This window comes from Perissodus microlepis, chromosome 15 (assembly GCF_051167445.1).
Source record: "Perissodus microlepis isolate ML-2025 ecotype Zambia chromosome 15, ASM5116744v1, whole genome shotgun sequence".
In the NCBI taxonomy this organism is placed as follows: domain Eukaryota; kingdom Metazoa; phylum Chordata; class Actinopteri; order Cichliformes; family Cichlidae; genus Perissodus; species Perissodus microlepis.
Genome location: NC_140475.1, coordinates 20,703,371 through 20,720,223, shown reverse-complemented (window position 1 = coordinate 20,720,223; position 16,853 = coordinate 20,703,371). Strand labels below are relative to the sequence as shown.

Here is a 16,853-nt window from a genome sequence, read left to right as displayed (position 1 = left end):
TGCCTTCTTGGCTTTAATCCTCCTCAGTTCCCTCCTAACCTGGGTGGTTGAGAGAGACAGACTGGAGCCTTGTGTTGAATGTGTATTGGATGCTATTGTTGGGGGTGGGGAGTAGTGAGCAGGGTGAGTAGAGGAGGTGTGACCAATGATTTATAAAAAAAAATCATTAAAATTATCAGGGGTGCCCAACCTTTTGCATACCACTGTATTTGGAGCTGAAACTGCATTTTTAGAATAACCTTGCAGTATAACAGTAATTATCATAATAGTGATTAATTTGTCTAATCTGTGCTATATTTGTCTCACATGTATATGTATTGGTGTCACAGTAACTGAAGATAAGGACACTGGTTGCAGCAGATGGCTGCAACCAGTTGGGGTATTGAGGTATTGAGCCACAATCCTCCTGACTGGTAGATGACCAATCAGCTGCCTGAAAAAACAAACAAAAAAAAACAACACTTTTGTTAATATAAAATATTAATCATTAAGTGATCATAAAACTGATGCTTGACAGATGTTTCACTTTACTGCAATATCACTTAAAGACAAACATTAACATCGCAATAATGTTCACATAGCTTATCGCTTTTTAAAACATTTTCAAAATGTAGCAATTTTATCCTTAAAAATAAAATAATTTAAAAACAAAAGAAGATTCTAACCAAATGATCTTGATAATTAAAAGTTTTTGAATCTTTTTAAAGATTTTTCCATCTCTTTGAGGTTCATTATAGTTTCGGTGGGTTTAGCAGCACTTTTAATAACTGCTGTGACAGTCAACATTAGGACAAGAACCAAAGGTAAATTTTACAAAAAGAACATTGAATGATTGGGAATTTTCATTCAATACTGAAATTGCCATTTTTCTCTCATTTTAAGGAATAAAAAAACGACGGATAAAACCAGAGTAAGTAAAAAACTCAGTAATCCAACATAAAAAGTTGAAAGGCTGGGTTTCTGATATTTTATTTATAATAACTGTAGATTATGTTGATGTACAGGTGGCACTAAAAGAACAACAAATCAGCTCATCTCTGAAGGACTGGTGCCAGATGTAACTGGACTAGACTGGACTGGTCTGTTTTTCAGGGACTGAGTTTAAACTCTGCAGGGACTCAGTCCAACCCTCAAGCCTGTCAGGACACATCACCACAATGATATGTTTTCCCCCACAGTTAACTTATGACAAAGATGATGATGTCACGGAGGGCAAGCCGTGTGGAATTTAATGAAGGACTCAAGATGCAGGAAGCTTTCAGATGCGAGTGAGGTTTATTAGGAAGGTGAAATAAACAGAAACGCAGTGGGCATGAAACAGAACCTGAGGATAACCTAAACTGGGGGAAACTGACAACAACAGACCTGAACTGGAGATGCAGGGAGACTCGGGGAAACCACACAGGAAAACGCAGGGAAATACACAGGATGAAGCAGGGAAATAACGCAGACCAACCAGCAACGCACACGAGAAAACACAGGGCTTAAATACACACAGGGCAATCAGGGAATGGGAGACACTCCAGTAATGAACAGACATTTCTGATCTAATTTTATGGGTTCAAGCTATTGAATGTAAGATGTAGATGATGAGATTTTAATATTAATTGTTGGTTATTTTTGTGTTTCAAGCTTTCCTTTTAGTCCAATTTAATGTTTTAATCTTGCATTAATTTAGTTCATGTTTGAAATCTGTATCATCATCCTTTTTTATCCTTCTGAGAACCAGAAGGAAAAATATTTAGCTGGCATTATAGTTGGCTTTTTGATTCATGCACAGCTTTGATTAAAAGGCTGACCCCTGAAATGTTCTATTACATTCAGTGTAATTTCTCAGGTATTTTAACTGTTTTAAACAGAATGTGAACCAGATGTGTTTGTGGTAAATTAAAGTTTATTTCTATTTCAAAATATTAAATGGTTATTAATGTTTGACTAATCTTCTAAGCTGTCTTTTTTCTAATATTAGAGAAAAGAGGGCTGCATTGGTGGAAACATTTATCTTAACTAACAATCTTCACACATTCAACTTCCTCAGTCATTTTCTCAAACATGTCACTTTTACAAATGCACTTATATAATGTACACAATGTGCATCTGCCGAGTCTTAATAATACAATTTCTCTTGACAATAATTTACCGTTATAAAAAATGTTTTCATGAACATTGCTGAAAAAGTACTAAAAACTAAATCAGACATACATTATGCTCACCAGTGACTGAACATAAGGGCACTTACAAGGTGGTTTTAAGCTGCTCTGTGCTGACGTATGGAGAATGTCATCACACAGTGAAGTGGCTGGTTGAACATCAAGATGTGGACAAAAATAACAAACCAATAGTGACTTCACTAATAGTCTGAATATTTCAAAACACTGTCAAATAGGTAAAAAAAAAAAATGTTTCTTTAAAATAAAGAAATTTAAACAAAACCAAAAACGGCAGTCAAAGAATTTTATTAGAAGTTAGAGGTTCATTGTTGTCTCTGTGGGTTTAGCAACACTTTTAAAAAACTGCTGCAACAGTCAACATATGGATAAAAACCAAAGATAAATGGAATCATAAGAAGTTTGAATGATTTGAAATTTTCATTTTAAATGAAAACAGACTTCTTTTTTTTTTACTCCTTTTAGGGAACAAAACAGAGGATGAGGATAAAATCACAGTAAGTACAAAACTTAGTAATTCAACGTATAAGCGCTAAAAAACCCTAAAGGTTGACACTGGACACATTTGAAGCCGATTAGCAGGTGGTACTGCAAAAGAATTTGAAATAGAAAGCTGAACTACATAAAAGGGTCAAGTCAAAATCAAAGAGCAACAAAAGCATCAAGTAAAAGATATTACTATGGTTATTATAAGTTATGCAGATCCAATATAAATATAAAAAACAAAAGCTCAATGAGAAAAGTACTTTTAGTGTGGAATTAAGTTTCAGTAGTTTCAGCACAAAACGAGAGTCGAGCTGATTCGTCTCAGACTGACTGGAGAAAACAGCAAAAAAAAAAAAAAAAAAAGACTAAGTGAACAAAGAACAGTAGACTGTTCTCTGGTTATATAACACATCACAGCTGGCGATGCTGGTCCATACACATGCAGACACCACACATCACTGCTGGGCCCATAAGCATTTATAGACTTTACTGTTTATCTGTCAGTCGTCAGAAGTGGATATTTGTGTCATTCAAATCAAAATGGTAAATGGCCTGTATTTGTATAGCACTTTACTTAGTCCCTATGGACCCCAAAGCGCTTTACACTACATTCAGTCATCCACCCATTCACACACTGGTGATGGCAGCTACATTGTAGCCACAGCTGCCCTGGGGCGCACTGACAGAGGCGAGGCTGCCGGACACTGGCGCCACCGGGCCCTCTGACCACCACCAGTAGGCAACGGGTGAAGTGTCTTGCCCAAGGACACAACAACCAAGACTGACGGAGCCGGGGCTCGAACCAGCAACCTGCTGATTACAAGACAAACTGCCAACTCTTGAGCCACGATCGCCCCTGTCCTGTTCGAACAACAAGCTAAGATGTTACAAGAATTATGATCACAGAGATAAAGTCCATTGTCTTCATGTTTGCTTTTCTCTCTCAAAATGTCTCCATCTGTATGACTGAAGTGACTGAATGTGCAAACAATGGTAAAGGACTAGATAGTAATCTTGTCCTGCTCTGTGCTGGACTATGATCATTGTGAACACGCAGTCGAGTGGGTGTATGATGGTGAAGAGAAATCCTCAGACGTGGAGATGGCTTCACAATCCTGCACTGCCACTGCGACATTTACAACATCTCACCTTGATCAGAAGTTAAAGTTGTATGATTTTTTTAAATGTAATGTGATGAATCAGAACAGTAACAAAGTGCAGCCGTTTCCTTTCAGCCCCCAATTGCCAGGTGAGAATATTAATCTTAATAACACAAAATAACATATCTCACATGTTTTTTGTTATGACTGTTCTAAAGGTAACAGGCTTTGTCTTAAATGGACAAGCTCACCCCCCAATTTGTGTATTTGTTTAGGTTTACCAATGCTGCTGAAGATCATCTCAGCGCATTTTGTATGTGAAGAACACAGACTCACAACGTCTCTCCTTCTGCCTTTCCTCTTTCTCTCGCTCCTCTGTTTGTGTGTGGGACAGTATGAGAGATTCCTCTTCTGCTTCCCTGCTCCATTTGGCTGCCACATATGTCTCAAATCCCTAATCAGAGCCTTTAAACATTTGATCATAAATTCACTCCTCTTCAGATTGTTGTTAGGTTTGTCTTTAGCATCACTCAGTCTCCATCAAAAAAAAAAAAATGGTACTTGAGTTCTTTGTTTTTCACTTGATTTCTCCAGTCACTAATTTTAAATGTCCCGGGCTGTCTCCTCCAGACCAAATACTTATTCTTGGTATCCCTGCCTGCTCTGTTTCTCCATCACTCACCAAACCCAGATGCAAGACCCAATCCCCTCTCGCTTGCACATACTCCCTGATTCCAGTGCTAAAGCCTGCCTCAGAGTCCACCTCTTTGTTTTACCATAATAATTTTCAATATACAATATTAAAAAAATGAAATGTAGATGTTATTTTTAAGCCATTTTCTGCAATGACTGCATTTAGATTGGAATAACACAACAGCAATCATAGTTCAGTGTTGTAACATCTACCTGTCAAAGTTTGAATCGCTGACAGCTAACCGAAATCATCACTCTGCGTTGTCTGGTTTGTAACAATGTATTTTGTTATGGCTAATGATAATATAACTTGATTTGTAAAAGGTTTTTGATTGTGTTTTTTTACATTTGTGTATATTGTGTGAGACTAGGGTCAGTGGGGGTCTGAAAACAGTACGCTGGTGCTTTAGATTCACTGGCGTTAGGGGTGATACAGATGTTGCTTCTCGCTGTCAACAGACCAGGAAATAAACGCTGTGAATATTTCATCTTTAAGTCTACTGCTGCATATTTAGATGTGAAAAATCAGAGATTTTGAATTGGTGATATTCCCACACATTAAACTGCTGCAACAGTGCTAAAGGACATTAAAGGCAACTGCGCCGATGCCTGTTCAGAAATATCTGGACCCATGGCACATTTGTCTAACCCTCACGAGTTAATCTGGAACACCAGGAGCAGGCTGTTTCTGCTGGCATTTTTAACTCTCACAGCCCACTCAGCTGATAGTGGGCAAGATTTTTTAAAAAAAAAAAAAGCCAGTTGTTTCAAAAAATAAAAAAAAAATACAACAACATAAATGTGTGAAAAATGGTAGTGGACATAAAGACTTGAGTGGGAAAGTTATTTTCATGTTTGGTGGCAAACATGATCACGAAGATGGTCTGTTTTCTCAGAATAAGCAAAGACTAATAGCCTTCACGCCTTTAACCTCCTTTTCCTTTGTTTGATATTTAAATGAAAAGAGAGGGAAGTTTACTAAATTCATTCAGTAAGTGACCTCACTATGATATCACTATGTCATTGCTGTATTCTGCTTTGAGAACAAGACTAGGGATGGAGAGAGACAGAGAAGCAGGATGGCTGAAATCAGATGGGTCAAAATACTTCATTCCTAATACTGATAATTCAATTTAAAGGTAACAACACAAAACATATTATAAATGAACAACCTACCCACTAATGTTACATCATTCATCCTCTAACTGAGGAAGGCGTGTTTTGCAACTTGAGTTTTGCTGACCTTGGAAACCAGAGGTGAGCATCCTGTAGACTATAAAACTATTTTTTCTGTCCCTCTGAGTGTGTGTGTTTGTACATGTGCACGCTCTCCCTCATGTTGGTTGTCTTTGGAAATTCTGTAAAAAGCTTACCTCTCGCACACATTAGTCACTTAAGTAGAAGCACAGATACTTGTGTAAAAAAACAACAACAACTCCACACGGATGAATAATGATTCAACTTCTTTACTAAGTAAAAGTAAAAAGGTGGATCAGGAGTTTGACACTTTAACTGTTTGTTCCTATGTGATGTCTGTTTTCTAACAAACATCTTAGCTAAAACTCTTGACACATTCAACTTCCTCAGTCATTTTTTTAATATAATGTCAAACACATAACTGTCACCAATGCATTGTAGGGATGCACCTCCTGAGGTCATTTGCTAAAGTTGTGATGAGGAAGTGATATCTGATGAATAACGGGAAGTACAAACAGTCTTAAAGAGTCATCAGCTCAGAGACGGTGACAGTCGAGATTGAGAACAAGAAAGAAGTGAGACAGAGAAGCACGATGGATGAGCTCAGATGGAGTAAAATGTTTTTATGTCTGATATCAATGATTCAGATTGCAGGTAAGAATACAGGAAACATTTTAATAGCAGTAAAATTAAATATTACAATCCAAACCTTTATCATAAACCTTTGTCTAAAATGAGCTTCACTGACTGTGAAAAGTGTTGTATTCTAATCTAGTTTTCATATTTCTTTTCAGAATTCTCAACAGTATCTGCAAATGAAACCACCATTTTTATGAAAGTTGGAGATGACGTCACTCTGCCTTGTATAAATGTGATAGATGACCAGAATAACTGTGATGGTACTACGTGGACCTTTGCTTCAAGAAACAGAACACCAATAGAAGTGATCAGCTTTGGACAGCTTGGTGAAAAAGCCAAAAATGCATCAGACAGACTGAGTGTTACAGCAAACTGTTCTCTGCCTATAAAGACTCTCACAGTCGAGGATGTTGGTTTTTACTACTGTAAACAATACAGATACCTTCAAAAGCACAGACACAAACGTCTGGTTAGCGAGTCTTTGGTTGATCTCTCTGTACTCACCTGTGAGTATTTTACATTATATTTTCAGGCGAACGATTTTTAGAACAATAATGACAGCAGTAATTAATTTTTCGAATTTGTGGTGTCTTTGTTTCATGTTATCTCCATCAGTGACTGAACATGAGGACAATGATAAGGTGACAATAAATTGCTCTGTGGTGACATATGAAATGTGTCATCACACAGTGAGGTGCCTGTTTAAAGGTCGAGCTGTGGACAGAGATAACAGTCAAATAGTGACTTTACAGACTGGCTGCTCCACCACTGTCTCTTTACTCAAGTCTCACCATGTTTACTCATCAAGAGATTACCTTTTGGACTGCGAAGTGAATGATGCTCATACAGAAGGGAAGCTGTTTACCTTCAGCCCTCAGCTATCAGGTGAGAAAACAGGAGACAAAATAATCAACTGTTTAAGATGATTAAACCCACCCAAAACATTTATTTGTTTGTTTTTGTATTTATGCAGTTTTTAAAAAAAAAAAAAAACAACAGATGAAAACCATGAAAACATGTTGGTTGTGTCTTTTTCATTTTATTTCAGGTGACAGACAAAGGACAAATACCCAAGGTATTTATTCAGTAATGTACTTTTTACTTGCATGCATGGGTATACAGTCACATGAAAAAGAACGTTTTCACAGAGATCGATTCAGTCCTGTGAAAACTGCATAAACCCCATGATTCAACATCTTACAGAGTCAACTTTCGCAGCACTAACTTGAAGTAATAGTCTTCTATGACTATATCAGTCTATCATAATAGAAGAGGTTTTCTCCTGGCAGCCCTTCCAAAGAAACCATTCTTGCTCAGTCTTTTTGACTTTTTGATATGACTTTGGTGGAATTAGACCAATGCTGGTAAGGTTGTTGCTTTATGTTAGCACCTACCCGAGAGCTTCAGACCTGTAAACTGTCAAAGTTTCTTCTTTTATAGAAATGCCCACTCTTGATGATCAGTTAAGTCCATTTGATTAGCAGCATCTGACTCCAAGTTGCTCTCTTAATTCCTATGGAACGATTAAGGATGTATTTAGTTTGTGCTTAGGACTTTATGCATGATGTATTTATTTCATTTTTATTTTACATGTTTTAAGTTATGTGTTCAAACTGATTTAAATAAAAGAAATAGCCAAATACCTTCAGAAACAACATGTGTCTGTAAGTAAAATAACATGTCTGAACTAAAATCTCCTTACTGTTTTTCTTCCATACATCTGAAACGCAGTGACTATGATTCACATTGTGCTTTTGTGTGTTTCTGTTTTTGCTATGGTAACATTGTCACAGTTTAAAATAGAACACAATGTTAGGCATATTTTGTGTGTCATGTAGACTTAGTTTAAGATACATAGAAAGTTTTTTAAATGTTTGGAAAAAGATTAACTGAAAATCGTTTAAAGTTTGGGGTTTTTTTTTTTTGATTTTCCAGCTATCCATTGGTACGTCGTTGCAGCTGTGGGTTTTGTCTTGCTCTTGATAACAGCTGCATCTGTTATCAGATGGAGAAAAACAAAAGGTAAAAACATCAAAAGTTAAAACACGTGCTTTTAACAGTAAATGTTACAGTTAATTGTTTTTGTCTTTCCAGCAAACAAAACACAGACGGATGAAGATACTGTGAGTTTTTTAAAAAAAAAAAAAAAACCCAACATATATATATATTTTTAAATGGTTGTAGGAAATAAGAATAACAAATAAACACCAAATCAGCTCATCTCTGAGGAGTGTTAACAAGAACTAAACTGTCTTTATAAAGGACAGTTTTCCACCAAATGTAACTGTCTATTTTCCAGGGACTGAGTTTGAACTCTACAGAGACTCAGACTGCTACTTAAAAAAGTCCCAGCATGGGAAATCCCACACCACACCCACAGTACAGTCAGAGCACAGTTAAAACCACTTCTTCTTCTATGTGCTTGTTAAGTGCATGCGACTCAATGAGATCTTATAAAAGATAAGGAAGTTAGACTGAATAACAGTGGGACAGACCATGAGTTGTAAAACCTGAGGTTAGAGGTCAAAACATGTAAACTTTTTGAGATATTTTGCTCTTCGCTGTGTAGGTAGATCATGAAGTTTCCTATGCCACCGTCAGCTACAGAAAGAAAACCAAGAATAAAGCCCAGGTAACGTGTCTTTCATAGATGCTTATGTTGTATACTGATATATTAATAGGTAATGTGTGCAAGCTGAGATTACAATTCATACTTACCTTTAAAATTTGTTGAGCTCTATCTCTTTTATTTTAACAGAGTGTTAATTTATGATTATTTATGTATCCGACAATTCTCTTTGTTTTCAGGTTCAGGGTGATGATGAAGGTGATGCAGTGATCTACAGTGTTTTGATGGTTTCTTCATCTCCTGCAGCCACTGTCAACCCCAGTAACCCACAATAAAAAAGAAAATAGAGAAAATGGCAAAAGGATTTGACCTTTTTAAAAAAAAAAAAAATGTAAATGGATGTGTGATTAGAGACTCCATGCTGTTGAATGGCAAGCATAAAACTATTATAGCAAATGCTGAGTCAGTCGAGAATCAAGGCCATCCTTGGGTCATTCCCACTATTCAGTGTCATTTTGAGATAGTAACATTGCAAAAAGTACATTTCTAATTATCCATAATGTTATAATGTGATCTGAAATAATGCTTGTTAAACTTTTAGAGAAATATACCAGTCAAGCTCATAATATTAATACATTTTTCCAGGTTTTCCACATGTGATGCAGGCCAAACATCCCACCTGTTGCGGTACAATCTTATCTCTGTTACTGTGTTATTAATGTACAGTCACTTTTCTATTTACATTTCCTAAGAGCTAAAATGTCCCTGTGTTTACTCTGCAAATGTATTTCAGGAGAGTGCTAATAAAAAAGTATTTTTAAGAAAAGGCACAATTATTTTGAAGCATTGTGTAATTTCACTTAATGGCTATTAGATTAAAAATGAATTTTAATGAAAACTTGTCCAATTTTGCAATTATTCCATTTGTCAAATTTATTACCTTCAATAACCACACAGATGTTTATCTTACGTTTTTTTAATTACTTAATTTTGAAAAAACAAACACAGGTAACAGGTAGACAGAACATCACAGGGTGACTTCACACCCATGAAAGCTTGTACCCCGTACATTTTCAAGAAAGGCTCATTATTTTTGGTGTAAGACATTTGAGGAGAAATTATTTCTTCACTGTCCATCTCCAAACCACAATTTGAACGTATACAGAGAGAATCATAATGCACAAAAGACAGTACGATTTGTTGTTGGTGCATTTTTTACACAGACGACATAGAGATGAGATTAAAGAGAGCAAAAAAAAAAAATGATATGAAACGTTTGTGCTGCAAAAATGTTAGCTTGTGTCGCTGTCATTTTAAAGGTAATAATAAAAATACATTTCTAGAGGCCATCAGAGGTCACTCTGGATCACCAAAGTCCAACAGTTTTGCTGCCTCTGATTCTCTCCACACATGGGCTGCAGTCTGCCTTCACAAAGTTCTTTTGTTACGTGTGCCCACAGATTTCCGAACATGGCTATCTTAGGAAAACCAGTGTGCATGGATTCATCCATATTTGCCATCACACACTTCAGCACCATTGGCAGTGAATTTCAGGTTCTGGTTCAGGCCACAACACGTTTTACAAAAGCCTCTGATTTTTATGAAACAAGATACAGTTGTGGGATTCACGTTGGCTCGTTTAGAAATGTGCATGTACTTTTAACCTGTTTCCAGATTCCCTGGTTTACTACATGAGTCCATCTACCTGGCTTCAAAATGGTGTAGTCCCTTTTTTGTGAAAAAAATCTTTTTGTATGTGACTTGATCTGGAATCATATGTATCCACTGTTCAAATGGGAGCTCAACAATGAAAGTGTTGCAGTCTTTGTTTTGAAAAGGAGAACTACTTGGTTCAAAAGCACTGACATTGGCACTGCTGCTTTGTCATCTTTTCACCAAGTTGTTTGCACAGATTTTCCCATATGTCATCACTTTAAGATAAGATAAGACAAGATACCTTTATTAGTCCCACGAGTGGGAAATTTCATGTTAAGGCTGCCGACCAATTGCACGCAATGGCGGCCTCCGACCATACATACATTGCACGAAAACATCACATGGGGAAGACAGGTCAGAGAGGTATAACAATGGAAAATGCACAACATGAGGAAAGATAAGGAGAAAAAAAATAACTACCCCCAGACTGAGCTCCAACAGGAAGATCAGTTTGAGAACAGAAAAAAAAAACACCTCTGCACATAGCAAATGAAAAAACTCTTAATACACCAAAGAAATACATGGCATGCAACAGGGATGGGTAAAGGGTGAGAGACAGCCAGTGTAGGCAGTGCATCCGGGCCTGCAGCCTGTGCACTGGTCTCCTTGATCCACCGTCAGCATCGGAAGGGAATAAGCGTCGAAGCGTCTGTGTGTGTGTATGTGTCCAGAGTTCAGCTGAGACAGTGTCCTTCACCCTGCCAGGCGAAATAAACAGTCTTCCAGCCAACCCGGCCTTGCGTAGGATAGGAAGAACAGTCAAAGCACAGTCTGTTTTTGTTTTTTGCCTTGATACCACAGCTGGCACCGAAGTGGTAGCTGCATGAAGTGATGATGGTTTTTTACTTTAGTGCGAACAACTCATGTGAATTTCAAAGCTGTTCTAACAGTCCGACACTGGTCTCTCAATCTCCCGTTGGAGAGCCGTGAGCTTCTCCATGATGTTATCAAACTTACGCTCCGTGATGTTGTCATTCTTGTGCTCAAAGAGCCGATTCTCACGACCACAGTGAGCTTCTCCAAGATGTAATCCAATTTGCGCTCAGAGGTGTTATTCTGAGTGTTCACGGCAGCCGAAAGCTTCTCCAAGATCTTATCCGTGCTGCACTTAATGAGCCCATTTTAAGAACTCACGCCTCGTCCCATCGTTTCCATCCCAGCGGGCAGCCTTGTGGGGGTTTGAACAGCCGGTTCCGCTTTCTTAATTCTTCGATAAGCCAGGGCCAAGCCAGCTCCAATCAGCAAGAACCCTGTTATCATGGTTCCGAATAGATAGATATCTTCAGTAGGGATGGGTACTGGTATCCGGTGCCATTCTGGCGCGCACTTTGAATTCTAGCCAATCATTTTACCTTTCCAAGGATAGTAGGCGGGCCCAGGTACGTACGTTCTTTTAGAGCAGAGCTACAGATTAAAAATGCCCAAGGCAAAGCGGTCAAAAGTCTGGCTGTACTTCACAGCAAAAGATGCAATCTCAGCAGCCTGCAACAAGTGCTTTAAGGTGATACTGTGCAAAAGAGTTAACACCTCAAATCTGATGAAACACCTGGCGACGCATAGCGGGGGGTTTTTTAAAGCCAAGAAATGCACCGTATTTGATAGCTTGCTGCGAGACCTCACACTGAGCACATCTACTATGGGTGTGGTGCCTGTTATCGGACCCGGAGTTAGCAACATCCACCAAGAACCCGAAGAGTAGAGTCCTGGCCCCTAGCCCTGCCAGTGTAGCAGAAATGATGAGGATGATGATGGCAGCAGCAGCCGTTCTTCTCTGGGTGAGTCGCTTAGTGTTGTTCGTGTGTAATTTACATTGAGTAGGCTAACCATTAGGGATGGGTATTGATAAGATTTTCACGATTCCGATTCCATTTTCGATTCTGTTTAACGATTCGATTCTTTATCGATTCGCTTATCGATTCTTTTTAAAAAAGGAGAACACTAAGGTCGATTAGCTTAGAACTTTGTTTTATAGAAATTTAGGAGTAACATGGCCTTACAAACCCAACAGTGAGATCTTAAGAGATCCAGCCTACAGCTCTTCAATGGGGTGTCACAGGGTCCCCAGGAAAAAAAATTGTAAATGTAAAATAATAAAATAAATATTCTTCTGTAGCAATAACAAAGTATAACATAAATTATTCTGTAGCAATTACACAAGAATATCCAGTAATGTCCCTGCCTACAATTAAACACATTCACTTACCGAAAATCGGGGGCATCTGCTGTGGCAAATGGGTGCAAGCCTTTTACCACAAACTTAGTCACTGCTCGGTGACATTTGTCTATCCTGGCATGAAAGGAGACGCTACCGGTAGACTGCAGCGAGAACTGCCAGCATCTGAGCCAGCCAGACTCTGTCTGTCTCTCTCATCATGGTCACCTAAATGCACCGTAATGGCAGGTTTTGTAATAAGGCAGATCGCGCTAACATAATATGCACTGTTAGTTGATTATTTACCTGCCGCATTAACGGGAGAGGACGTACAAACGTTACCGCTGCTGCTGGGTTGAGATTCACGAGTCCGGAGCGGAATTAAAAACACAACATTCATTTAAGGTTATCGCGTGTTTTGTGAGCAAATGCTTTTGCATATTCATAGTGTTTCCTCCTTTAAATGAAATATCTACTTTGCAAGTATTGCAAGTTGCCTTGTTGTCATCCGTTCTCGTAAAGTATAACCAAACTTTTGAGCATTTGAGCCGTGTTTCCTGCCAGGTAAGCGACGCTCCACAACGTGGTGACGTCATTCGGGGCGACTGGAATCGATAAGGGAATCGTTTGCAAAAATGGCAAACAATTCCAAGGAATTGAAACAGTGGGAACAGTTCTCAACGAGAACCGGGTTTCGATACCCATCCCTACTAACCACATTATTAAATGAATGCATGTAAGGTGAACTAGCAAACACCATTGTAGTTACATGTGGCTGTCTTCTTGTTTGATGGCAGATACTCCCTTCACCCTGGCCAAAAAGGCTAAAATAACCAAAGAAAAAGTGGGAAACAGCTAAACATGAGAGGTTTTTGGACAAAGTTTGTGTTTTTTCCATTGATTAAGCACTGCTTCCAGCCAAGAGTGATACCATATATCCCATATAGCTGCAGAAAAGGCTAACATTGTTATCTTTTTACAAAAAAACAGCTAAACATGAGAGGTTTTTGGACAAAGTGTGTGTTCTCCATTCTTTAAGCACCGGTTCGAGCACCGTTTAAGCACCGGCACCGTTTCAAAAGTACCGGTTTGGTAGTAAAACCTAAACGATACCCATCCCTAATCTTCAGCGTCTTCGATTGACAGCCCCGCCAGGCACACGACCCTCCAATTCTGCCACCCGTCCATTGTGTATCCGGCAGGGAAAGTACCTCCAGGACACTCAGGCTCACCCGAGCCCAGACTTCTCGTTGAGAAAAGGGTGTCAATTGCATTCAGGGACCAGTTGATCAAATCCATAATTCCTCTTTTAGGTTTTAGAGAACGACTGTGAGAGAGTGTTCCAGGGAAAAGTAATACATTACTTAGATGAAGAGAAGTTTTTTTTTTCCTTTGCAGTAATCTTTCCAATAATAATACATATGCACTAACCTCATGCTTGCGGTTAACAATAGCCTAAAGACACAAAACCAAGTTTAGTTTTTTTACCTGAAGTTTACATTTTTTTTAAGGTTGGCATTTATTTTGTTTCTTTTTAATAATTATATTGATTCTATTGATTGTTTGCCAAGCACTGAGGTCTCTGCTTAGACTGTGCTACTGGGATCACTGATTTAAAAATGAGGCAAAAGCACCAAAGTTGTGCTCAAAAACAGTACAGTGAGCTACAACCAGTTGCTGTAATAACTCTAACACACTTATTGTTTTTTAAATACATACGTATTCAGTTTTCTAAACCTAATTATATAAAAAAAAATTCAAAAACATCACCTTAACACCCAAATATACGTAATTCAAAACTTACTTTATTTATTACCCATTTGGCTGGTAACATGGACCCAGTCTGATGGATAGTTACTGAATATTGCTGCTGGAGTCTCAGCCATTGACTGTATGTAAGTTATATAATAATAATAATAATCATAATAATAATAATGGATTGCATTTATATAGCGCTTTTTGGGGCCCTCAAAGCGCTTTACAATGCCACTATTCATTCACTCTCACATTCACACACTGGTGGAGGCAAGCTACAGTTGTAGCCACAGCTGCCCTGGGGCAGACTGACAGAAGCGAGGCTGCCATATCGCGCCATCGGCCAGCCGGGGCTCGAACCGGCAACCTTCCGGTTACAAGACGAACTGCCAACTCTTTGAGATACAGTCTTTTCTTTAAAGGCTGCAGTCAAAGCAAATCATTGTAAAAACAAGACAAGTCAATAAAAAATAACCAATAAATATAATACTAAACTACATCTAGCCAGGTGGAAGGTCGATATTATGGGACATGCCACTGGATGGCGCTGTTTCTTTTGGGGTACCTCTGAGAGCGCAGGGGATCATTGGGATGCTAGTTTGCATTGGTTTTATGTGGGTGTGCAATGCCTTTTTTCGCTGCATGAACTGTTTTAAATGCAAAGTGTGCAACAGTTAAGGCACCAGGAGTTGCTGCAACCAACTTCGCCGTTCATCTCAGAGGGATCTATATCCCTTTTCTGCTGGATTAATGCACTGTATGTATTTGAGTTCATACTTGTATTATACTATCTCTGTGGGTAAGAGGGAAAATATACCTTGTTAACTGTTTAATCTTGGCTCTGTATCTTAGCAGGAGAAGCCACTACAGTTATTTTTGCACTGCTAAGTTTGTTTTATTTCTGTATGGGTTTATATCAGACACAAAATGACGTCCTTGAGTTCCAGATGCTGATAAAGTTGGGGAAATAACCTGCAGTAGCAGTGGGTTACCAGTGCACAAAGCTGTTACTGGACTGTCTGTAACAATTTTATTTCTTTATTTTCACCTTTTTTATTTTCTTCTGAGCGCTTACTTTATCGTTCAGATTAAAAGAACCCCAAAGATAATCTGTGTTCTGGGCTGGTTAATTTAGCCAGGCTACATACAATAGAGAGAAAATCCAGTAAATATAATTATATTATGTAAAAAAATATACAAATATTTACATATAAAATAAATATAATACTGTTTCAAAATAAAAGCATTTTGAATATCTGAGCTGTTTACCTCTAATTTAAAAAGACATTACAAGGGTAGTAGTTTCATTTTCATCTAAACTTAATCAAAATTGACACTAAATCAGTTTAAATATTACAGCTGAAGGTGATTTTAATAAATGTACTGCTGCTTGACTTTGTTTTACTACTGCAGTATAATTTATCATGTACAAAAGCTCCAAATGTTGTTTCTCTGACTTAATGTTCTGATGACGTTTGTGTTACTTTGCAGGAAATAGTCAGGACCCAGATGAACCTGTGCTGGAATTCAGTGTGGGTGAGTAATATGAGCATTTATGAAGGCTGTCCATGACCCGTAATTAAATTTAGTGTCATTAGTGCCACTCATTGCAAGTGACAGTGCACATGCTTTCAGCATGGAGTCTGCTCTTATGGTAGCAAAATAAATTCAGAAAATCTCCATCAAACAGCAGCTCAGCAGCAGAAATATATATGGTCAGCTGGTTGTGAGTTAATGAGCATGTGAAATCAGTGTGAACATTTTGAAACAACAGCTCTCCAACCTTGTAATTGCAAGACTGCCTGTGCAGCCACAGGAGCCTTCAGAGAGTCTTTGGCTGAATCCCAATTCAGGGTCTGCAGCCTTAAAGACCACATTCTAAGGCCGATTACGTCACAGCGACGCAACAAAGGCTGTCCCAATTCAAAGGCTGCTCGAAATGCGGCCCTCAAATGCGTCCTTCATTTCCCTGAATTTTAAGGATGGGTCTGTGTAGCCTTCATGGCCCAACATATCCCAGACTTCATAGCACGGCGGTGGGTGTGGATAATTTTGCCGAAAGAAACGGCAGACGGCTAAAGAGGGGCGGCCGAAGAGTAAACTCTTAAAAGTAAGTACTGAATATTATGTCACTTATTTATGTGCAAATGTTTTTATAACATTAAAACATTACTGTTGGCCACATGTCAGCAAAGTTATGTGACATTAGCGATGTTTGTACTAACTTGGTTTTAAAGCCTTTACTTTAAAATATACGCCGTTCAATAGTTGACCTTAATCTTACAGAGAATGTGATGATTTTATGGATAATTAAAGTCAGTCATATATCCACAAACACAACAAGCTGAAAGTCAGTGATGCTGCTCGGTTTGCAGTCC

General features: G+C 38.3%; 1 protein-coding gene across 1 annotated transcript in view; it reads left to right on the top strand.

Moving 5' to 3' along the window:
• The first annotated feature begins 6,116 nt into the window (after window positions 1-6,116).
• LOC146372098 (uncharacterized) overlaps window positions 6,117-16,853 on the top strand; it is an 84,145-nt gene continuing 73,408 nt past the window's right edge. Inside the window, exons 1-3 of the mRNA XM_084952729.1 lie at window positions 6,117-6,298; window positions 6,451-6,789; window positions 6,899-6,924. Of these exons, the coding sequence (XP_084808855.1) occupies window positions 6,238-6,298; window positions 6,451-6,789; window positions 6,899-6,924 (426 nt within the window). The 5' untranslated portion in view covers window positions 6,117-6,237. The remainder of the gene's footprint in view (window positions 6,299-6,450; window positions 6,790-6,898; window positions 6,925-16,853) is intronic.